Source organism: Acipenser ruthenus, chromosome 3 (assembly GCF_902713425.1).
Source record: "Acipenser ruthenus chromosome 3, fAciRut3.2 maternal haplotype, whole genome shotgun sequence".
NCBI lineage: Eukaryota > Metazoa > Chordata > Actinopteri > Acipenseriformes > Acipenseridae > Acipenser > Acipenser ruthenus.
In genome coordinates, this window is record NC_081191.1 from 44,040,903 (window position 1) to 44,065,726 (window position 24,824).

At 39.6% G+C, this 24,824-nt stretch overlaps 1 protein-coding gene across 3 annotated transcripts in view; it reads right to left on the reverse strand.

Annotated features, from left to right (window-relative positions):
- The window catches only part of LOC117394748 (SWI/SNF complex subunit SMARCC1-like), a 61,906-nt gene that overhangs the window by 28,103 nt on the left and 8,979 nt on the right, over positions 1-24,824 (reverse strand). For 2 of the 3 annotated variants that reach the window (XM_059012981.1, XM_059012980.1), the window contains exons 6-13: positions 19,588-19,657; positions 18,667-18,736; positions 8,004-8,079; positions 7,263-7,388; positions 6,636-6,754; positions 6,250-6,395; positions 2,515-2,574; positions 507-544 (exon numbers count right to left, since the gene is read on the reverse strand). In XM_059012981.1, the coding sequence (XP_058868964.1) occupies positions 507-544; positions 2,515-2,574; positions 6,250-6,395; positions 6,636-6,754; positions 7,263-7,388; positions 8,004-8,079; positions 18,667-18,736; positions 19,588-19,657 (705 nt within the window). The remainder of the gene's footprint in view (positions 1-506; positions 545-2,514; positions 2,575-6,249; positions 6,396-6,635; positions 6,755-7,262; positions 7,389-8,003; positions 8,080-18,666; positions 18,737-19,587; positions 19,658-24,824) is intronic. The other variant, XM_059012982.1, reaches the window with a different exon arrangement.

Genomic DNA, 24,824 nt, shown 5'->3' on the forward strand with positions numbered 1-24,824 from the left:
ATACTGTACTTTTATGATGATCGATGTTATCTCTGTATTTACTTACTTTATTGTATTTTATTTATCTATAGAATTTAACTGATTAATTGTTATTCATTGTGTTTTGTAATGTTGATTTGTTTGATTGTTTTGTACAGCGCCTTGAGACACCTAATAAAATTAGTTATCATCATCATCAAAATTCTAATGTTGTATATACCTTAGCTTCGATAACTATGAAACACTCAGTAGTGCAGTTTAGAAAAACTAAAACAAAATGAATACATTCAATGACAAATGTTTAGACTAAAAAGTTCTGTGTCCGCAACATCGAAATTAGTTTTGATTCACGTAGTTTTATCACTGGATGATGTGAACTCCACCCCCAATTAATAAAGTGTGAAGGCTCCATTAAGACTGCATGACTCATAGTGTTTCTTTTGATCACATTTCTTTCACGGTTCATTAAATTTAGCAGAATCCTTTTCTACAGTTTAGAGCGTGTAATTGCTTGACCATTAAATTACCTTCCCGCTGGTAACCGTGGGCTCATCATCTTGCTCATCTGAAAAATAAATATTATTTAGGATAACAGGGTTACAATTAAAAGCATCTCAATGATGTTTAATTTAATATGTACATATATTTAATTGGTGTCTCAAGCATGCATGCTTGCATACATTGTCTCTGTTCTATACAATATGAATACAGGCTGTGCTGACAGTCCACTTAGTTGACATTTGCCAAGGAAAGAATGAATAGTAAGCCAATTCATCTTGAAACAGGGACTTCTGAAACCTAACCACTTCACTGCACCCTCCTTGTTTTTAAACAGGCCTCATAATAAGTTTAGTTATACAGCCAGACTGAGTCAAACTATAAAACTTTGAAATATTAAAACTAGAAGGACCGGAGATATACTCATACCTCGAAGCCCCGCAGCAGTATTTTTGACGGCTGTATTCAAAACACTGTAATAGTGTAACGAAAGGCGAAACAGTCGGATGTAATTATTTTTTTTTATTCAGTACGTTACATAAACATCTGAACAACTAAAGCATATTATATATACATATGCACATTTATTTTACAATTCAAAACAAGAAAATGTAAAAACATCTGAACAGACATCGGTTTACAACAGACATATTTAAAACTGAAACGACGGCAATACATTTAACTTTTCAACATCTTTTTTGACAAAATGGTATTCCTTTACCTTGAGTCTAAGGCTGTTCACAATCAATACAGATAATGCACTTCTCCACGTCGCCTTTCTGCACAGGGCACAGCTGCCCAAAGTTTTATTTTTATTGCACTTGCCAACCTGGCATTGGTGTGTCTTGCAGCTTTCAGCGGGGTTGCCAGCTTCAGCTGTGGGTACACACTTGGCAGTCTCCTGCTGTTCCAAATGCTTGTTGCAAAGTTCCTGTGCTAACTGTAAAATATATTCTCTCCTTGGTAAATTCTGCTCTGTGCATTCTTTGTAAAGTACCCAGGAGTTGATGGCTGCTAGGTCCAATACATTGTAAAACACCTGAAAAGGCCACCGTTGGGAGCCAGCTTTCATGGAATACTTCCGTGCCATCTGATCCAAAACATCAAATCCATATTTTCTGGCGTTGTAAAACTCTACGGCCTCTGGTATTTATTTTCACTAGTCCCGATGCTAATTGACTGACCAAAACAGCACAGCTGGCAAGCAGACACCAACCTTTGAAAAGACTGATTAAAAAACAATAGACTGTCAGTCAGTCATTCACTCAGGCAGAGAGTAGAGACTAATCTAACTACAGCTAAGCACATTGCTCCCGGGGCTTTTAGGTATAATGTAATATATCTCCTTTATTTCTGCACTCCCGCGTTTCACGCTTTGTGAGAATATTTAATACATATCGACAGAAAGGTACATGAACGCGCAGCCCCATACGTGTCACACGACTGAAGAAAATTACATTTTAAAACCAAAAACCGCCAAAATGACTGCCGCAGGGCTTCTAGTGTTAAATAAAGCATATCACCTTGTCGTCAAGCTATGAAAGTTAATTATACTTTTGTCAAAGATTTGTCAGTGGGAGTGTGAGATTAGCAAAGCAGGTGTTATAAAATAAAATCAGCCATAGACTGCAGATCATACTAAGAGGGTGTGTTTGCAGCAGTTTCTGATTCTTTGTTCTCCCTGAGCTGCTCAGAATTGGAGGAGGGGGAAGCAGAATAATACATTTCAGACAGCAGCACTTCTGCCATTTGTGTAGGTGTTGATTGCATTTGCAATCTAAACAGAGTGCCTAGTGAGGATAAAACCTTCACAAATACATTGTGTACTTTACTTGCTTTTTTTTGTTTGGTGAGGAGAGCCAAAATATGCAAATGCAGGTTTCAAAGCATTGGAGGTGGCTTTAGAATAGTCATGCATATATACACAACACAAATTCTGTTTTGGCTTAATACATTCTTTTTGTAGTCCACTTCCAGAGAATGAATGTATGCTATTTGAATCTAGGGTTTGGGTTTTTTTGTGTGTATTTTACTCACCCAGATCAGCCACGGTGCCCCCTTTCACTGGGGTATTCTCACTGTCCTTTTTGGGATTCACTGGAATTAAAGAAACAGCGTTCAACAGGGAGCCCTGCAGGAGCAAACAGTCCGCCCCCCCCCCCCCCCCCCCTTATTTTACACTTCAAAAACAAGATCACACACACACAGCGGTCTTTAAATGAAGAGCACAGAACTTCCAAAAGACACAAAACTACTGTATATTCAACACAAGAATACAAAACTGTGTGTACACCCTGTAGTATTTCATTCTTTTGTCTCAATAGGATGCATCATGGCCTACTGGTTAGTCAAGGGACTGTAAGGCAAAGTGATCCTTATTCCTAAAACAAGCATACTCCAGAGTATTCATTAATCAAACTATTTTATCCATAGATCTTTCACCAGTGTCCCGTGGTTAATGGAGTTTACTGGAACAGACTTCAACTGCTGTTCATAAAAAATAAAAACGAAAAGGTAAGGGATGAATGAGTAAATCAAGAAATTACTACAGTAACCATAGGAACTTGAGTAACAGTGAGTTGCAGAGAAAGTATTAGCACCCTACACTTAATACAAGTTAATTAAAAAATATGGAAGCATTTCCAATAATTATGACCAAGACCAAAATACACAATTTCTGGTAGTTTAACTGGCGTGTGCTACAGTACCCAATTGAACTGTGTGTAATCTACATGTAATATTTTTGGTAAATGACATTACTAACAATTAAAAATAAATAAATAAATGAAATATTGGGATGGGGGAGAAATATTTAATGGAAAAAAGGGCATATTTTACATTTTTCCAATAAACAAATAAAATAAATACATTTTTACTTTAAAAAGTGCCGATATCCTCTTTACAACAATAATGCTCACACAGGCTCTCTCTCACCCCCTGCCGCCACCAACGTAGTGTCCGGAAGGTGGATATTCTGCTACCCTGCACTTGCCTATTGCTTTTCTCCAATTTATTCTGTTCATTTCATATGTTGATGCATGTGCTTCATATTGTGCCCATGGTCAACTCTGTCTTAGAGAACACTTCGGCTAAGAGAACCCTTCACTTGCTTTCTGGGGGGTGTTCCTTTAGCCAGAGACCACTGTACTTGTCCTTAAATCTGTTACTTTGAATTATAGGGTGCCAATACCTTTGTCTGCGACAGTTTGTTGATCTTTAAATGTATGGGAAGTGTGGAACCATTTAACCATTTCAGGAGCAAGCATTTTTCAGTGGGATGCTCTCTAGGAAGTTGACTATTCCGATAAAAATTCACTAAAAATCTATTTAACAGTAGCATCTTGTCCTTTTTTTCAGAACACTCTGGGGAACTGTGGCAGAGCAGGGCTCTGCCCTTAGAAATACTGGCAGGGAAGGAGTTAAATTCTCCTCCCTGCCCAGATTGATTGTGTCAGGTGGGAGCAATCAACCAATTCATTATTCAATTAGTCCTCAGCCTCCCAGTAGGGGGAGAGCGTTCTAGAGGAGAAGCAGCAATTGTGGTTTCTGTGTGTGCTGTTTTTTTTGGTAACCAGTAAAGGCAACGCCCAGCCTGGAAGTCTTATTTTGTTGTAAGTTTTCTTTTGTGTGTGTATTTTGTGTTTTGAAACCTTTTTGTTTGGCCCTTGTGCTGATTTATTTTGTATTTTTTGTTTATTAAAAAGCTTTATTTTGAACTTTAAAACTGTCTCTGAGTCTCAGCCTCGGTCATCCTTGTCACAGGAACATTATAAAGTATTTTTATTATGTATTCTGCTTAGAGACATATGTTTAAAAAACATGTTATTCTATGACCCGAGGGACCTTACAAAACTTCCTGAAAGTTTTGTTGAAAAATATTGATGTTTGGGCAAATAACAAGACACTGTTTCACCTGAGTGATTGCAATCACATAATGCACATTTATTCTCAGGGTCTTTAAGCAATAATGGACACTACGATTTATTTTCTCAAAATCAATATAAATAAAATAGTTATTCATTCAATTCTCATTAATATTGAAAAAAACATACCTGATACATTTAGTTCATGAAATAGTATATGCTTTCTTGATATTTATAAATGTTGTAAAAACATATGCATCAAAATGACAGAATGTTCTAATTAAGTCAAATACATCAGTTAGTTACAGTGGTTTTTTTAGCTCTAAACAAGTTCCTGTGATGTTTTTTTTCTGCTTTTATCTCCACTCTCTGTGCCGTCAAACTATCAGGAAGTGAACGTTAGTCCCTCCCCTATGCAATGATATGTGTTCCAAGCACGTACTGCAAAGTACGACAGCCCTGTAAGTCATCAAAACAAAGTGCTTTTTTTTTTAAACCGCATTTACACGATCGCAGTCCTAGAAGCCCACTTCAGTATGAACGTGTAAACACAATCCCAGTCCTTAAAAGGGTTAAAAAGACATTCTTGTAAATTAAGCTCACACTGCCCTCTGCTGGGGGCTCACCACCACTGCAGGATACCAAGTATTTATTTAACCCTTTGCGGTCCTATGTCGGTCTATTGCAATTTTCCCTTTCCGGAAAGACGCAAAACAGGTCTCTAGTCGTTTTTCTCCGGAAAAAGCCGAAACAACCATTCAATGGCTGAGTGAGATCGATAGGAGTCGAGAGAAGCCGGGGGGAAAAAAATTAAAAAAAAAGGGGGGGGGGCGTATCTCATGAATACAGATAGCCCTGGCATCACAGTGCTCAAAGAATATCAGACATTTGCAAAGCTTTTTTAGATGTTATAGTAATAAAATAACGACTTGGATCGCATTATTGAGGAGTTTGGTGATAAAACGAGTGATCAGGAGATCATTTATCGGTATGCACTACTATCAAGAGGTATGTGAAAAAAACAGCGAATGAGGGGTGGGGCGGGGCTGGAGATGCAGTACTGAGTGTCCCGTTGATATGCAGTGCCTTTTAAACCTGTTTTACTGTGAAAAAATACTTTTAAACAGCGCGTCTAAAATAAACTGCATGTGTGAAAATAAATTGGACCCGGAGACGCGCTGAATAAATGGACCGCTAAGGGTTAAAAAGGAGTCTAGTCACATCCAAACATGCAAAATACTTTTCCAAAACAATTCAAGGATGTGTAACTTTGACACAAAACTTTTGTAATGTAGTCCAAGTTCCTGTACAAAATTTAAGTAGGGCTTACCAACAACCGAAAAAAACCACCCCCAATGAACCATTTAGAATTATGTTTTTTAAACTGATAAATCTGGGTTTTGTAAATATACTTTAATGTCAATCATGCCCTACTCTCTTCTATATAAAGAAAATGTCTTTCAGAAGGCGGGCAGCGTGCAAAGACATTGTTACTGATCAATCTATTTGTGTGGAGCTACATAATAGAAAATCACTCGTTAGAGTGACTTGTGACTGGGGTGGACTAAAAAAAAAAAAAAAAAAACAACTCTACAGTGATAGATATGCGTGCGGTAAATGTTAAGTTTCACAATTCTAGGATTCAAAATGCATCCAGAGTTTTACATTGCTTGAATCCTAAATGTGGTTCAGCACAGTAAAAGTTAACCTTTGCATATGTATTAGTGAAACGTACATGCAATTTATTATAGAAACCAAAAAATTCAAGCACTTATAGTTAACTATAGTAAACATCTTAACCACTTTATAAAAGAGCCAAACACGTTTATATAAGCATGACATTGGGAGACCCCTCTTCAGGGGGGCTGGGGACCAGGTTGGCTGGGGACCAGGTTGGCTGTGTACTTACCGTTCTTGGGCAGGATGACCTCCTCCATGTTGGGGACAGGGATGGGGTCCTCCATGTCCTTGGTCAGGTCTTCTTGTTCCTCCTCCTCCTCATGTTCCTCCTCCTCCTCACGCTGATTGCGTCTCTTCCAGTTTGGGGTGGGCTGGCTGGGGAGGGAAAAGGTGGGGAGTGTCAGTCAGTGTGAGATGCTAGCATTCTATCCTCCTCCCACCTCCACCACCTACAAGAATTACCCTAAAATGTGTTGGTTTAAAAGAAGTCTACGTAAACTTGGCCCAATTATTTAAGACTACAGCGCTCCATTTTCAGCACTTTACACTGCCTGTAGGTCCATTGAGGATGTGTGCCCCTTGTACAAAGAGTAGGGGAAACGAGGAGATACTTACCCCTTCTTTCCGCCCTTCTTTCGGGACTCTGCAGGGGTGGGAGGGGGAGAGGGGGAGCGCCTCCTCTTTTTCCCGGAAGCAGCCGCTTTCCGTTCCTTTCGATCAGGGGTGCGGGAGGACTAGGCAGGACACAAGCAAGTAGATAAGTGAGCTGAGGATCAGAAACTTCGATTCTCAACTATATCCCTTGTACCGAGTGCCATATACTGGTCTCTCAGTAGTTTTGTACAGAGATTCATCCAAAATGACTAATTTCAGTGGTACTTAAATAAATAAATAAATAAATAAAATACAAACAATTAGAATTAATAACCATCATGAAGCACATATTTTTAACAGTTTTTTAAAATGAACCAATGATCACCCAGGGGAACACAAACCAAACCATTCCAAAAGCATAAATCATGCACACACTAGTTTATAGTATAGCACCAAGTTTCTTTTTTGTTCTACTGAAAATACACAGCTTATAAAGCTCATTACCCACTCAAAATGTGCCTCTGACTTCTAAAATTCACCTCGAGCCCCAAAGTGTGCATCTAGAATAGAAACCCTCATCCCTTGCCTAGGAGAGCCCCACACTTCCCACCACCTCCCTCAAGTGGTGCCGGAATATTTGGGGGTTACCTCCTGAATCTGGGTGGAGATGCGTTTGGGATAACTCACAGACTTCTTGTTCTCATCTACTTCATAATCTTCCTCGTTCATCCACTCATTAAAGGCATCTGTGTCCAGGACCCACTTTGCATGAACCTGCACAGGAGCAACAACACAAAACACAAGATCAGACCAGTGTGGAAACAAATTAGCACTTTAAATCATCAACTATAGGCCAAAAAACTTCAGTAGTCTATCTATAGCCCAAAAAAACAAATAGCCAACCAAGGGTTCATTACCACTATTGGTCTGTGATGTCTGCAGTTTTGCTCACAGTGCAAGAGGGAGAGGACATTTTTTGTATGTATTACAAGTTAATACGTAGTGTGTATCTTATTGTTATAATAGGTATCATCTTGTGCAGCTTAAGGGCTGGAAGAAAGTGAAATGACACCAAGTGATTCTGGCTGCTCAAACTGTACAAGGTATTATAAGTTAGGATTAAAATAAGACGCATAAGTGTTTGCTTTTTTCGCTTCGAACTACGCTGTGTGTTCTATGTATTGAACGAGATGTACTGGATTTTTGAAAAATGCTTATAAGCGATTGGTTGTTTCCAACGTGTGATTTTACAAAATGATACATCACATTAGGAATGTCTTTTTTTATAAAATCTGTTTGATGAAGGACAGCCCTTCTATGCATGAGTTTCAATTTATTTTGTCAAATTGTAACAGTAAGTGAAAGTTATGCCTGGTCTCCAACACTCACCTTCCAGGGTTTATCAGGGTTCAGGTTTTCTTCAATATCACCATCAACATCACTGGCTGGAACCCAGGTATCATAGCTGCAAACAGAGGCAGGGCTCTACATTTAGATTTTTAACTACTGACCCCTTGGGCCACTGAGGTACTATTCTTACCGGATACAATTATAACTGGCCCAATAATTTATTTGTGTGTGTGTGTGTGTGTGTATATATATGTGTATATATATATATATATATATATATATATATATATATATATATATAAAAAATAAATAAAGGCTGTGTTCACACTGGGTCTGTTTAGAGGGTTTGGTCAGCACCTAAAGAGGTGGTCCGTTTGGCAAACACAGTCTGGTTTGCATGCTAAACTTCAATGTGAAAAGCTGGACTCAGTCCTTCTGCACATGGGAAACAAAGTATACAAGGCAACCTGACTTGGAAGTAAACAAACAACGTCTCGGGGAACTGCATTAGGGTTACCAGACATCCTGGGAAAATTGAGATTGTCACAGTTTTCAGCCTTAATTTTTGGTTCCGCTCAGAAACAAATTGTTAATTGTCCGGATTTTTGTTATTTTGTGTGTGTGTGAGTGTGTGTACAAAACTACCAGCTTGCTCAGCAAGTTAATAGCAGAGTACTGTATTAGGTTGTGTGGATTTTTTGTTTAACCGTTCTGATTATGTGTATACCATGTGTTTAAATGGTAATAGCTGATCTATTTTTTAAATCTAGCTTTTTGTACATTGTTTTGACTAGATGACAATATAAATAAAATAAAATAAAAATGAGTTATCTGCAATAAATTAACCTGATGTTTAATTTTTAAACTATTACTGTTATTTTATATACTGTTATTTTTGGCTTCAGAGTTGCTATGGCGTCAGTAAATTAAAGAAAAAAAAAAAAGTCCCTGTTTTTCACTGTAGAAATCTGGTAATCCTAAACTACATGGACAATGCGAGAAACCGAAGCTCTGGTAGAAAATTTGGTTAAACCAACATCTTGCCAAACTGGACAAAACTCACAAAATAGTAAAATATATTCTGTCTTTTCTCAAATTACTTTAATGCTGACATTAGGAGAACCGTGCAGAATTGCACAAACTACATTCTCCCACTATTGGCATTCAATAAATGTATTAATTAAATTAGTGAAGTGCTCCCGCAGTGCTTTCTTCCACAGCAATATGTAAGAATCTAAAACATGCTATACTAAAAAGCGGAGCAATACATCAACAGCTGCCATCTTGCAATATATCTTGCGGGATATTGTAAACAACCGGTTCACACACCACATAAACGAGCCGAGTGCACTTGCAAACTGCATTGTGAACACAAACTGACTCGGTCCAGAAAAAAAAACAAAAGGATCAACAAAATATACATAAAAAAAGAAAAGAACTTTAGCTCGCATGCATATCTTTCTTGATGGTTTTTCATTTCTGTATAACTTCTAACGTGTACGGTAACCGAAAAGAGCCCACGTCTCAAAAGAAAAAACTGGCTAAGCAAAGCCTTTCAATATATGTTATTCTATTATTTCAGCCATTTAACATGCACAAATCGGCATGCTTGTCAGAAAATGAAAATACTGTATTCAAGAATTAAATGTATGTGTACAAATTACTCTTTTTTTAGAAGCAAACCCGCAACCAAGCGGTTACCATATTGTCACAGCAACGCTAAAAGGTTAAAGGATTTACACTAATCTTAATAAACACTATCAAACAATAATCACAATAAAAATAATTCTAATAAAACACCACTACAACAATAATCGTTCTTCGAGAGTTGTCGCTTGTGTAGCCTCTCCCAGGTCAGCACCAATCTTACTGCTGATACGAGCGAGCCCTGTAAAGATTGTGAATGGCATTTCTGACCTGAACACATTGTATCCCAAATCAAAAAGTTTGACAATTCAATCCCGTTGTCCAGCAGCAGACAAACACCTGCTATCTTGCAAACTATTACTGCAAGACTGGATATGAGGTCAACTAAATGTTTAATTCCCAACAAAAAAGCTGTTTCGCTGTCATCATGAAGCCAGATTAAATCTTTCTTCCACTCCACTAAATTTTCATCTTAATTATTTTTCATAATTTCATTCTTTATCATTATTGATTTAAACACTTCACTTCTGGCTTATTGGTGCAGTTGGTTGCTTAGCTGGAAAAAAAAACCTGAACTGTAAAAAATTGCTGTGGTCGAGACAACGAGTCTTACCAACAACACTACAGTTCAGTACTTAGTCTCAGATTCTGACTGTGCAGCAAATATGACGTGCATCGGGAAAGTTTGGACCATGGTTAATATCGAACCCTGCTCAGAGGGATGTTATGAATAGGCTTGCTACTTTTCAATTTTAAATAGGTAAAGCTCGTTAAATGTCGAATTCCCCAAAAATGTGAGTTTGAATGAAATTAATTTATATAGGGTAAACGTCGGTAAAACCATGCGCTATTTTTATTTTTTTTCTTACCTAAATTATAATTTAGAAATCTCTAGTTTGTGTAGTTTTAATACTTGCTGTCTGTCCCGTCTCTGTCACTGTCAGTCAATTCAGTGGCTAGTCTAGTTTCACCATCAGTCATTTCATCATGTCCTGACATGATTTCCATTACACGAGAGTAGATGTTAAAACTTCATGCTGATTTGAACTCGGCTCTCGCCAAGATAAGCACCAACTAAGACGTAGCTTTACAGTAAACTAATGTGATCCATATGTGTCTCCATCCATTCACGTTTCCTTCCATATGATGATGTAGATATCCTTCTGTCTGGTGTTAATGGCTGAAGTGTAATGCTGGCTCCAGGGATCAGCTTATTTTGCCTCCCTGGCGCATCAGCACACACAACGGCTGCGATGCTGGCTCCGGGGATCAACCAAAGTGCGGCCTCCCCAGCGCATCAGCATGACAACCGTCTGGATTGAGCTAAGTAGGGTACATCTCTGGGGTTTTCAAGTGGGCACCTTCCATCCTCAGTGTTTCGTCGACTAGCCCACGACACCTCAAGAGGGCTCGACGGTGATTCTGGCGTCCCAGCATCACCCCCCTCCGTCCCCCACTCAACTCAGCCCAGCTTACTTACCTGTCCCCAGCCAGAATCTTTCCGTCTCAACCACAGCCAGTTGCTGCTCCTCTCTGCTGCTTCAGATAAGTTCTTCACTGTGCGACGCAACTCTTGGCCACTGAATCCGACGTCTCTGAGAAACCGGGTTGTAGAGTGTGCCACAAATCCTCGACAACCCACTTCCACTGGGTAAACCCGAACTCTCCATCCTCGCTGTTCCGCTTCAGTGGCTAGTTGAGCATACCGCAGTTTCTTCCTCTCATACGCCTCATCTACAGCATCCTCCCATGGCACTGTTAACTCTACCAGGTGAGCAAGGCGTGCTGATCCAGACCACAAGACAATATCTGGTCGAAGGTTAGTGGTGGCAATCTCAGGTGGAAAAATAAGCCGTTGACCAACATCTGCCAGCATTTTCCAGTCTCTAGCAGCTTCCAGTTGTCCTGGGCGAGAATTGGTTTTAACACCTTTTCTTGGTGGTTGCTCTCCTGGGCGGAGGAATGTTGTCTTTTGTGTGTAATGTTTTGATGGAACAGGTGACAACTTATTGGTCATGTTACGCTTGTCTTCCAATGCTAAGGCCAAACATCGCAGCACCTGGTCATGGCGCCAAGTAAACCGTCCTTGGCTAAGAGCCACCTTACATCCTGTCAAAATGTGCCTTAATGTTGCAGGTGATGAACACAAAGGACATGAGGGATCCTCTCCTACCCAGAGGTTTAGGTTCTGTGGTGATGGGAGAACATCATATGTTGACCTGATGAGGAAACTGATCCTGCTCTGTTCCATTGACCATAGGTCTTTCCAGCCAATCTTGCGTTGTTCCACACTCTCCCATCTCATCCATTCTCCCTGCTTGGCCTGGGAAATGGCCTTTATACACCTCATCCTCTCCTCCTGCTTTTGCACCTCGTTGACTACCAGCTTCCTCCTTTGAGCTGGGGCTGCCTTGTGCCATGTAGGAGGAGTTGAACTGAAACCAAGACCCCCTCTTCCATGCTGAACTTGCCCCATGATATCACCAATTCGAAGGGCAGCCTTTGCATCTTCCACAGCTTTCTTTGCCGCCCACTTTCTTCCAGTTTTCAACACAGGTGCTGCCTCCCTTACGCATTTATCGCGTGACTCTACTAAAGTCATTTCCAGTCTGACCTTGGCGCACTTAAACTCCTCGGTTAGAGCTGAGACTGGTAGCTGCAGTATTCCTTTACCATAAAGTCCCACTCTGCTGAGGCAGCGTGGAACTCCCAACCATTTCCTGATGTATGAACTGATTAAAGCTTCCAGCTTCTCTACTGTTGTCAAAGAAACCTCGTACACAGTCAGTGGCCACAGCAACCTCGGCAGTAGACCAAACTGAAAGCACCAGAGTTTTAGTTTACCTGGTAGAGCGCAGCTGTCTATGCTCTTCAACCCTTCCACTGCTTGTTGTCTAACTTCTCCCACACGAACTGTGTCCTTTAGATCCCCGTCGTACCATCTCCCAAGACTCTTCACTGGCTTCTCAGACACTGTTGGTATTGCCTCACCATTAATGAAGAATGTTTTATCTACTACTTTGCCTTTAATTATAGAGATGCTCCTTGATTTAGTGGGCTTGAATTGCATTCGTGCCCATTCAATGTTATTGGTTAATTTGCCCAATAATCGATTAGTGCAGGCTACTGTTGTAGTCATGGTTGTCATGTCATCCATGTATGCTCGAATTGGTGGTAGTCGCATTCCAGAAGCCAAGCGCTCTCCTCCTACTACCCATTTTGATGCCCTAATGATTACTTCCATTGCCATGGTAAAAGCCAGTGGAGAAATGGTGCATCCTGCCATTATTCCAACCTCTAGGCATTGCCATGTAGTGCTGAATTCTGAAGTTGAAAAACTGAATTGCAAATCTCCAAAATAGGCTTTCACTAAATTTGTTATTGTCATCGGTACACTGAAAAAATCAAATGCTGCCCAAAGTAGTTCATGTGGCACTGAACCATATGCATTAGCCAAATCCAGGAATGTCACATGGAGCTCCTTCCTCTCCTTTTTAGCTGATTGAATTTGTTGCCAGATCACATTGATGTGTTCTAAGCAACCTGGGAAACCTGGAATGCCTGCTTTTTGTATTGAAGTGTCAATGAAGCAGTTCTTTAATAGGTAAGCTGACAATCTCTGAGCAATAATGCTGAAGAAAATCTTGCCTTCTACGTTTAATAGGGAAATGGGACGAAACTGACTGATACTTGTAGAATCTTTTTCTTTAGGTATAAAGACTCCACCTGCTCGGCGCCATGCTCTTGGTACAACCTGTTTTTCCCATGCCACTTTCATCAATTTCCACAGAATTCGTAGAACTCCTGAAGCACTCTTGTACACTCTGTACTGAACTCCATTAGGCCCTGGAGATGATGAAGCCCTTGCTTTTTTCACAGCTTGCTCTATTTCTTTCCACTTAGGTGCACAGTCCTCCATTTGGTATTCTGGTGGATTGATAGGTGGGATGTCTGACGGAATTGACATAGGCTCCTGCCTTTTTGAATCTGTATGTGTTTCCTCCAAATATCTCTCCAGCTCAACCTTAGATGCTTTTAGTGTGCCATTCTTCTCACTGGTGAATAACTTCTTTACAAATTTGAATGGGTCTTTATAAAAGTTAGCTCTCGCACGCTCCTTCTTTTTGTAGCGTTTCCGTAGGCGCTCAGCTCTGCGCAATGTTGCAAGCTTATCTTTTATGACCCTTTGTAAGAGATTGAGTCCCTCCTTCTGACTTTGTTCTGCTCTTCTCCATTGGTTCCTCAGCTGTCTCCTTTCTCTAACTAAGCGTTCAATCTCTTGCTGCCGTCTAGACTTTCCAGGAATAGTTTGTACTTTTTCCTTCCTTTTTTCAACTCCAAACCTCTCACTTCCATATGCGTAGATGATGTCCCCAAATTTATCCAGCTTCTTTTCAACTGTTCCACTTAATCTTTCCAATGCAACGCAGAGATCTGTGTTTACTGTGTCCCATGCAGTTTTCTCACAAGCTCTTGGCCATTTAACTCCAGGCTTGTGCCCGTTGAGGTTCTTTTCTCTCTTATGCTGGTTTGTCTGACCGGGTTCACAAGGATCATTAGGTTCATCACTAACTGTGTCCATGCAAGTCCTCCTCACATCTATGACAGGGGTGCTGATATCCTGCGAACTGTGGTTTGCTTCCTGTCGCTGGATTTCATTCGACTGACTTGACTGACTTCGTAAGAAGTACTGATCAATGCGAGGCCCTTGTCCCTTCTCCCTCAAGCATTTCATTCTCCCTTGATGAATCTTCAAACCCCTGACCGTTGTCGCCTTGCTCCAGCCGCAGACACAAACCTGGAGTTCCATGTCTTTGTTAACTGCAGATCTTGAACTAGTCTTTTGTGAAGTACTCTCCATACTCATATCCGTTTCCGTTCCTAAGTCGTTAACCGTGTTGTCCAACGTTGAGTCATCTTCCGCCCCCGCTCTCGCAGACTCTAGGGGTATTTTTCTCTTTAATTTCTTAGAAGCCTTGGGCGGGTGTCTCCAGCATCCTGTAAACACAGAGCTGGATACTGCCGACAAGGGTAGCTAACCCTTACCAGCCCCAATGGGGTCTCTTTCCTCCTGTCAGCTGTCTCTCCAGGCTGTCACGAGGTCTTTCCCTTGTTGCCAGCTGCACTATTCACAGCAGTCACTGGACGTATCCAGATCTTCATGATTTCCATTACACGAGAGTAGATGTTAAAACTTCATGCTGATTTGAACTCGGCTCTCGCCAAGATAAGCACCAACTAAGACGTAGCTTTACAGTAAACTAATGTGATCCATATGTGTCTCCATCCATTCACGTTTCCTTCCATATGATGATGTAGATATCCTTCTGTCTGGTGTTAATGGCTGAAGTGTAATGCTGGCTCCAGGGATCAGCTTATTTTGCCTCCCTGGCGCATCAGCACACACAACGGCTGCGATGCTGGCTCCGGGGATCAACCAAAGTGCGGCCTCCCCAGCGCATCAGCATGACAACCGTCTGGATTGAGCTAAGTAGGGTACATCTCTGGGGTTTTCAAGTGGGCACCTTCCATCCTCAGTGTTTCGTCGACTAGCCCACGACACCTCAAGAGGGCTCGACGGTGATTCTGGCGTCCCAGCATCACCCCCCTCCGTCCCCCACTCAACTCAGCCCAGCTTACTTACCTGTCCCCAGCCAGAATCTTTCCGTCTCAACCACAGCCAGTTGCTGCTCCTCTCTGCTGCTTCAGATAAGTTCTTCACTGTGCGACGCAACTCTTGGCCACTGAATCCGACGTCTCTGAGAAACCGGGTTGTAGAGTGTGCCACAAATCCTCGACAACCCACTTCCACTGGGTAAACCCGAACTCTCCATCCTCGCTGTTCCGCTTCAGTGGCTAGTTGAGCATACCGCAGTTTCTTCCTCTCATACGCCTCATCTACAGCATCCTCCCATGGCACTGTTAACTCTACCAGGTGAGCAAGGCGTGCTGATCCAGACCACAAGACAATATCTGGTCGAAGGTTAGTGGTGGCAATCTCAGGTGGAAAAATAAGCCGTTGACCAACATCTGCCAGCATTTTCCAGTCTCTAGCAGCTTCCAGTTGTCCTGGGCGAGAATTGGTTTTAACACCTTTTCTTGGTGGTTGCTCTCCTGGGCGGAGGAATGTTGTCTTTTGTGTGTAATGTTTTGATGGAACAGGTGACAACTTATTGGTCATGTTACGCTTGTCTTCCAATGCTAAGGCCAAACATCGCAGCACCTGGTCATGGCGCCAAGATATCATTGAATGAAGCAGCGCTTTAATACTCTCATTTGTTTAAATGACTGCCAATTATCAAACCTGCATCGACTGTGCACTTTCATTTGCCAGCTACAGCGCCTGTCATACAAAGCCTACTTTGAAATTAGCGGGTTAAGGTGTAGGTAGGCTTTTGCTACAGGTATATATGGTGACAGTTTTTAGTTTGATTTGAAAATGGGGCGCAAGAGGAAAACACTTAGAGTATAACGCACAATACCCTGGTTGACGGCTGAAGTCTCCGCGTCAGGATGAAGCAGGCCCGTCTACGTTGCCTTCAGTGACTCCAGCTGTGCTGAAGCACGAGAAGGGTGGAGCTCAGACTCCGGACAAGAATTGCAAGTTAGTTCTGTTCAGCTATCTGTTTTGTTCTGTGCATATTATTTTTACTTGTAAATCTATGCTATAAAAGTCTGTGTAATACACTTTTATATTGTGTTTTCTAAGGCTTATTTGAGACCATTTTTAAATTTGTGTAGGACCTTTATCTATACAAGGTAGCTCTGCTGTGACCAAACGTTACTTCAGCTAGAATGTTGGTAACCATGGTTTTGTTGCATGTTGAATATGATAAAGGGATTGCTAAATGCGACATTTCTCAATGGCATAAATTTTTTTTTTTTTTTTTTTTAAAAAAGCATAAATGTCAAATTCACCCATTCTCCAATTCGAGGGAAAACAAACAAAAAAAAAAAAAAGCAAATTGTTCCAAAAATAAACGTCGATATTAATCATCGATTTGGCAACAAAAAAAAAATCGAATAGTAACAAGCCTAGTTATGAAGCATGTGCTGCACAGCTTCACAGCCCCTGACAATACTTCCAAGGAAGCATTCCTGTGTCATGTATTTCTCCTGGCTTGTCCAGGGTAAGAGATGCAAACAAGTCAACCGTCTCACAGAAATCCAATAAAACCTACATGATTTTCACCCACTTTAAAATATACAACCCACTCAATCAAAATACTAATACACATGCTTTAATACAAGCAACAAAAAAAAGAAGAAACATAAGTTAGTGGAATTGTAATGCAAAACTTGGCCACCACCTGGTGGTACATTATCGTACTTCAACATAATGTCTGAAACTGAACAAATCTTTTGCCGATGTGTTATATGAAAAGCCTAAACTAACTGCAAAGAGTTTAAGAAGTCAAATCAGAACAGTAAAAGGGCTCTACAATGGGACAAGTCAGTTTCAGACAAATCAGTGTCACCAATTCTGTTAAAAACACCACAAAAAAAGTCTGTTATCCCAAACCCTGTAAGGGACATCTATGTTCCCTCTAGGGATTTTATTTAGTTAGCCACTGTGGCTAAAACAACAACATTTTTTAGCCACAATGGAAAAACTTAAGCCACACCAAGAAGGTTAAAAATAACTGCAAAAGTATTTTACTGTAGGCCTACACAATACAAAAAGTATAACAATTTCAAATGTTAATAACCTACTAATACAACTAAACAACTGTTCTTTCCATTGCTTTCCTTCCCTTTTCAGTTTCCAATGCAACCCTTATGCTACATACAACAACAACAACAACATACTGTCACTGGTAGAATAGGTACTGTACTTGTCTGCCCTTTACAAGTTCACAGGGCTAAAATAACAAATGTTTCTACAGTATTAAATGTTCATACTAAAAAAATATGAACAGGTTTTAATATGTTTATTTCAGCAAGACAAAATGTGTATTTGAAACATGTAACTTACGTAGATATTTTAATGACAGACCCCACTCTACCAACACATTTGCAGTAGGCTATCTGAATGCTACTACTTTGATTTCTTTAATAAATGCTAAATTTACCTCCATGTGAAAATAATAACTGTTCCATAGTCATCTAGATTATATTATTTGTTTATGTATAACTAACATGCAGCGTGTGCTATCAAAACAAGTTTTTTTTTTATTATTCATTGCGTCATATGAAGAATAAAAACAGGGCTCACCGTAATATTAATACATTGAGCTATTATTTTTTTATTATTATTATTATTATTATTATTTATTTCTTAACAGACGCCCTTATCCAGGGTGACTTACAATTGTTACAAGATATCACATTATTTTTACATACAATTACATTTTTTTTTACACATTACTTTTACATACAATTACCCATTTATACAGTTGGGTTTTTGCAATGCTCAAGGGTACAGCAGCAGTGTCCCCTACCTGGGATTAAACCCACGACCCTCTGGTCAAGAGTCCAGCACCCTAACCACTACTCCACACTGCTAATGCCATTGTCCAAGACGACTTCATACTATAGCTTACTCCAGCAGCTTATTGTTTGTTTTGACCTACTGTATCTAACAGAAAACAGTAAGCTGGGTATTTCGTGAAGTTGTGTGCTTTATTTTCTGTTTTAAAAACATTTCTGTAATTTTCACCGTTTCAACACCATGATAGTTATTTACACACCTCCCATACAGCGTTGCTATGGTTATGTTACGTGAGCAAGCTAGAGTGATTTAATTGGGCGAAGTTTATTTAAAAAAAAAAAAAAAAAAAAAAAAAAAGTCTTCATTGCTTGATCTGGTCGCACGCGTAATTAATAGAAATCATGCTGGCTGGTCTGATTTACACTCAGTTTTAAGGGTTTCAACAAGGTGAAAATTAATTTAGCCTCACAGAAAAAACTTTCACTTGTGGCAACGTGGCGAGCAGCTAGCAGGAACGTAGGACTTGCCTGTAAAGGAGATATTGCATCTCAGTGGATCTGGTTTAAATAGCTCTGCCTCCCCCTCCCACCCTCCCCAGGTCATGCTGCTGTGCGAGAAGCTTACCTGTCCGGATACATCCCCCAGTGCACCAGCACCTGTTTGTCCTTCCGCATCACCGGACGCAGCCACTCCTCTGTAAGAAAGAACAAACGCAACCTTCAACAACCCCGGAACCCTTCAGAGATGAGGACGAGCAAGAAACACAGGATCCCAACATAACTCAAAGGCTGCAGCTACAGTACTGTAGGATGAGGGAAAACACTTGGGAGCATCACAGACTGGAGGAATAGTAAGGAAAAAGAGTATATAAAAATCTGAAGAAAGTTGCTTTTACTTTATTATTCATACTTCGGTGATACTCTAATCCATTTAATTACTTCCAGTGCACAAGCCCAATATGATGTAGGTACAATTCAATACAGTTTTGTGCAAACAAAATTACTTGTATTCAGTAGAGCTCTTCTCCACAGCATTGATGACACCTGAGAAGAGGGTGATTGGGCTAATGAAGCATTTAAAACAAACAGCAGCTTCAGCTGCTGCGCTTCAATCAACACCAATGCTTGCTGAAAAGTGCTCAATCCAAATAGAATACTTGATATGTGCAGTTCATAAGAACATAAGAAAGTTTACAAAAGAGAGGAGGCCATTCAGCCCATCTTGCTCGTTTGGTTGTTAGTAGCTTATTTGTCCCAGAATCTCATCTAGCAGCTTCTTGATCCGAGGGTGTCAGCTTCAACAACATTACTGGGGAGTTGGTTCCAGACCCTCACAATTCTGTGTAAAAAAGTCCCTCCTATTTTCTGTTCTGAATGCCCCTTTATCTAATCTCCATTTGTGACCCCTGGTCCTTGTTTCTTTTTTCAGGTCAAAAAAGTCCCCTGGGTCGACATTGTCTATACCTTGATGTAAAGCAGAAAGATGCAGTGTGCTATGATAATTACAGTAGGCTCCATAGGATACAACAACAGTAAACCAACATACCATCCTCCAGTGAGGAAGGGACAGGATAGATGTGGTGAGAAGCCTTGGACTTGTCATCTGTAACAGTACCCTGGAAGAAGAGAAACATTTAACACCTATCCAAGACCTCTAAACACACTATTTAATGTTATTTCACCGCAGCTAAACAAATACAATCTACAGCAAAATGAGATTGGATTCATATTTCATGCACTTTTTTTATCTCGATTACTGCTTCTACATTTAAAAACATTTACCATCCAACATTTCACACCTTATTTTAACCAACAAAAAATGAATACAAACCATCTTTATTAAGACACTCATTACACTAAAAAAATGTATTAAAACCTATATAAGGTCTCTCAAATGTAAACACCTAACATTATGTACATCCAGCTGTTCATCATTGTGATACAGAGCACTCTCCATTGCTTGACAAAGTTTCTATTTTTTTTTTTTTTTTTTGTTCAAAGCCGTGTTGTTTGTACAGGTTGTGTAGCAGCAGTTAGCAGACTATAGTCTGCATTGTCTACACAACTGAACAACTCATTTGACCACTATTGTTATTAAACTCCAGCCGTGGGAAAATCTTCAGCCAGTTCGCCTGAAAATCTATCTTAACTTTCCCTTGGCATCGCTTCTTTGTGCTGTTGTCATTATGGAAGTTTGTTGTTTTTAAGATTTTTTTAATACCATTTTATTTTTACAATAGAGAAGTGACATATTTTATTTTTGTGATAATTAGTGTATGAATCACTCAAAAAAACTCGACTTGTTTGTTTTAATTAAAATGTCATCAACAGAATAGGCTCTTTCGTTTTTGTTGTTTTATGAATGAGTTCTTGGTGCGCCCTTGGGTTGGATTTATGTTTTGTCTTTTTGCCCCCTAGAACTGCCTTGGTGCCCCTGAATCTTCACGCCCAACGAAGGCAACATTGCCTTGCCCTTTATGACCTTATCTTCATACCCTGTACTGGTAGACGCAAATACGTCTTTTTAAATGCTGATGCTTGACAAGTGTTAAAAGTCAGTCAAACGGCAAGTCAAACGTTATTTGCATATTCGTAAGGACCTTAAGTATGCAACGCTTGTAACAGCTTGTAATTTTTTTTAAACTCTAGACTGTAGCTCAACATAGAACATCTACTGTTGATTTTCCATGAATGGACAGTAACATCAACATTTACACTGATCATTAACCACTTCAACACCATGACGTACGCACGTACATCAAATGAAAACCCACTTACAGTATGCAGGTACGGCATGGTACGTCAAGTTTCCCATTCTGTTCTATGAGCGGTTTCTCAGTCTAGCATTTCACGTTTCATTCTCTAAAGCAGTGCTAGTACTGTGGAATGTGCAATGAAAGTTGGGGGAGGGTCAGGTGACATTTGTATCCAATTGCGTGTCATGTAGCGATTCCAGTCTAGCTGTGGGCGTTTAGAAGGCCGAGATATATTGCAGTAAGCCATTCAGCTTTTACAAGTATATATATATATATATATATATATATATACAGACATGCTCAAATTTGTTGGTACCCTTACAGCTCATTGAAATAATGCTTCATTCCTCCTGAAAAGTGATGAAATTAAAAGCTATTTTATCATGTACACTTCCATGCCTTTGGTATGTCAGAATAAAGCAAAGAAGCTGTGAAAAGAGATGAATTATTGCTTATTCTACAAAGATTTTAAAATGGCCTGGACACATTTGTTGGTACCCCTTAGAAAAGATAATAAATAATTGGATTATAGTGATATTTCAAACTAATTAGTTTCTTTAATTAGTATCACACATGTCTCCAATCTTGTAATCAGTCATTCAGCTTATTTAAATGGAGAAAAGTAGTCACTGTGTTGTTTGGTATCATTGTGTGCACCACACTGAACATGGACCAGAGAAAGCAAAGGAGAGAGTTGTCTGAGGAGATCAGAAAGAAAATAATAGACAAGCATGGTAAAGGTAAAGGCTACAAGACCATCTCCAAGCAGCTTGATGTTCCTGTGACAACAGTTGCAAATATTATTAAGAAGTTTAAGTTCCATGGAACTGTAGCCAACCTCCCTGGGCGCGGCCGCAAGAGGAAAATCGACCCCAGAGTGAACAGAAGGATAGTGCGAATGGTAGAAAAAGAACCAAGGATAACTGCTAAAGAGATACAAGCTGAACTCCAAGGTGAAGGTACGTCAGTTTCTGATCGCACCATCCGTCGCTTTTTGAGTGAAAGTGGGCTCCATGGAAGACGACCCAGGAAGACTCCACTTTTGAAAGAAAAACATAAAAAAGCCAGACTGGAATTTGCTAAAATGCATATTGACAAGCCACAATCCTTCTGGGAGAAAGAATGTCCTTTGGACAGATGAGTCAAAACTGGAGCTTTTTGGCAAGTCACATCAGCTCTATGTTCACAGACCAAAAAATGAAGCTTTCAAAAGAAAAGAACACCATACCTACAATGAAACATGGAGGAGGCTCGATTATGTTTTGGGGCTGCTTTGCTGCGCCTGGCACAGGGTACCTTGAATCTGTGCAGGGCACAATGAAATCTCAAGACTATCAAGGCATTCTGGAGCGAAACGTACTGCCCAGTGTCAGAAAGCTCTGTCTCAGTCGCAGGTCATGGGTCCTCCAACAGGATAATGACCCAAAACACACAGCTAAAAGCACCCAAGAATGGATAAGAACAAAACATTGGACTATTCTGAAGTGGCCTTCTATGAGTCCTGATCTGAATCCTATCGAACATCTATGAAAAGAGCTGAAACTTGCAGTCTGGAGAAGGCACCCATCAAACCTGAAACAGCTGGAGCAGTCTGCTCAGGAAGAGTGGGCCAAACTACCTGTTAACAGGTGCAGAAGTCTTATTGAGAGCTACAGAAAACGTTTGATTGCAGTGATTGCCTCTAAAGGTTGTGCAACAAAATATTAGGTTAGCGGTCCCATCATTTTTGTCCATGCCATTTTCATTTGTTTTCTTATTTACAATATTATGTCGAATAAAAAATCAAAAGCAAAGTCTGATTTTTATTAAATATGGAATAAACAATGGTGGATGCCAATTACTTTTGTCAGTTTCACGTTATTTCAGAGAGAATTGTGCATTCTTCGTTTTTTGTGGAGGGATACCAACAAATTTGAGCACGTCTGTGTATGTATATATATATATATATATATATATATATATAGTGTTTAAAATTATTATTTTTTGATTTATTAGTTTTACTTTTTTAGTTATAGTTTATATAGTTTTTAGCGAAAGCTAAAACATGGCAACATACGTGGTCTTTCTATAATGAGCAACGGGAATGAAGTTGGTTCGGAGGATTTCGATACCAGCGACAGTGATGCTAACTTATCACTCTGCGATGATGATGATGAAGAGGATGTGGAGCCAAGAACAGTACAAACTGTACAAACAGAAGAGCATGCAGCTACTTTCCAGGTAAGCCAGCTGCAAACGGGAAGCTGTTTGGTTTGAAATGGCAGTACTGTGACGAAATACTATCAAAACACAGCACTGGGTACAGGCAATGTGGCAGCCAGATCCATCACAATGTCTGTGCAAAGTAGCTGTGTACACGCATTTGTGACTACAAAAGAAAAATGAGCAGTGTTTGCGAAGGCAACCCTGGGTTCTGTTGTATTGAACATTTCAATAAATGGCACAGAGCAAGTTGATAATGGCACACGTTTTGATGTGGTTTGATTTTTATTTGATAATTACTGATTATTTTTATTAGCAGCGTTGTTGTTTTCATTGTTAAAAAAAAAACAAAAAAAACAAAAAAAAGCATTTTTATCTCTATATTGAATATGGGTATGTAGTACACAGCAGCATAAGGGGTTAATGAAAAACATTTTCATTTGTGTTTTATTCATCATATGTTAACATTTTATAGCAATTACAGGTTTGAAAACATTATTTTCAAAATCTGGTACCTGGGAAGGGGTTTCATTTTTAAATTTGGAGTTGAAGTGGTTAAAAGTACAACCAGGTATGTTCCTTGTATTTAATTACACTATGTAACACAATTTTTGTTCCTGGGTAGTAAGTGTTATTTCCTAATTGCTTATGCCTCAAAAGTATAGAAAATGGCTATTCCCCACAAACTTTGCTTTTGTGACCAGGACAGTGATATTTTGAAATGTACCTATTTCCAATGAGAAAACGGGCGAATTTGTGTCTTTTCGTTCACATAAAGTCAGAAAAAAACAGCATATGAATCCAAATTAACATGTATTTATACTAAAGTAATACAAAAATGACTACAAAAGATTTAGAAGTGAGTAGTTTTTCGAGATTTACAATTATACTGTAAATCACTTTCACGAATCAGCCCCCAAATGTAGTCTCCCATCATGTTCTAAGGAGTCGTATATGCGTCTTTGTCATTTACTGTGACATTTCCTGGAGTGCCAAAACACACAGATGAGACAATCGGTGGAAAAACAAGTTGTGGTCGCACTGTGGCATTTGGGGATACAAATTGTCCCATATTGTTTTATTTAAGTTGTAAAACCAAATAATTTTTTTTTTTTTTTTTTTAACAAAATACTATACAACTGTACTTTGATTAAATAAAAAGTGTATTATATGGATGCACTATTTACCATTGTTATGAATTTACTATTCATCAATATTACAAAATCAACTTGGCTCATCAGGCACCTATATATATTTTTTTTAGCCATGTTTATCACACGGAAATGTCTTATAAACAATGACATCATTAGTTGCGCAGAAATCCAACTGCGGTTGTGTTAGTGCGATTGTAAGTTAGTGCGCATTAACTAACCAAACTGAATAAATAACCGCACTCGATACTTGTTCCGAAGAGGATTAACTAGTGCGGTTGTCGCTGCCCCTTTGTAACCGAACTGTGTGTGTATACAAACCGTATTAAGAGCAAAAGGTGAACCGCATTTAGCTTGTGTGTGTACGTAGCTGCATCATCTGAAGTAAACCCAATTAACTTTTCCACTGGGTAGTGCTCACGGTCAAAAAAATAAATAATCTATGATTGCTTTCGATATATTTTCTGCAGAGCATCTCTCGGTTATTTCAATAGGCTAAAAAACTCTGTCATTATTTTTTTGTGTTTAGTGTCAAGAACTTGGTGATACAGCATTAACTGACTTGTCACTGCAATCAGTGTTTCCAACATGTACAAATGGTGCTTCACTTAAGCGATCAAAACTTTCAGCAAAAATATATTTCTGTATTTTTTGCAACTGTCCTAGCACTGCTA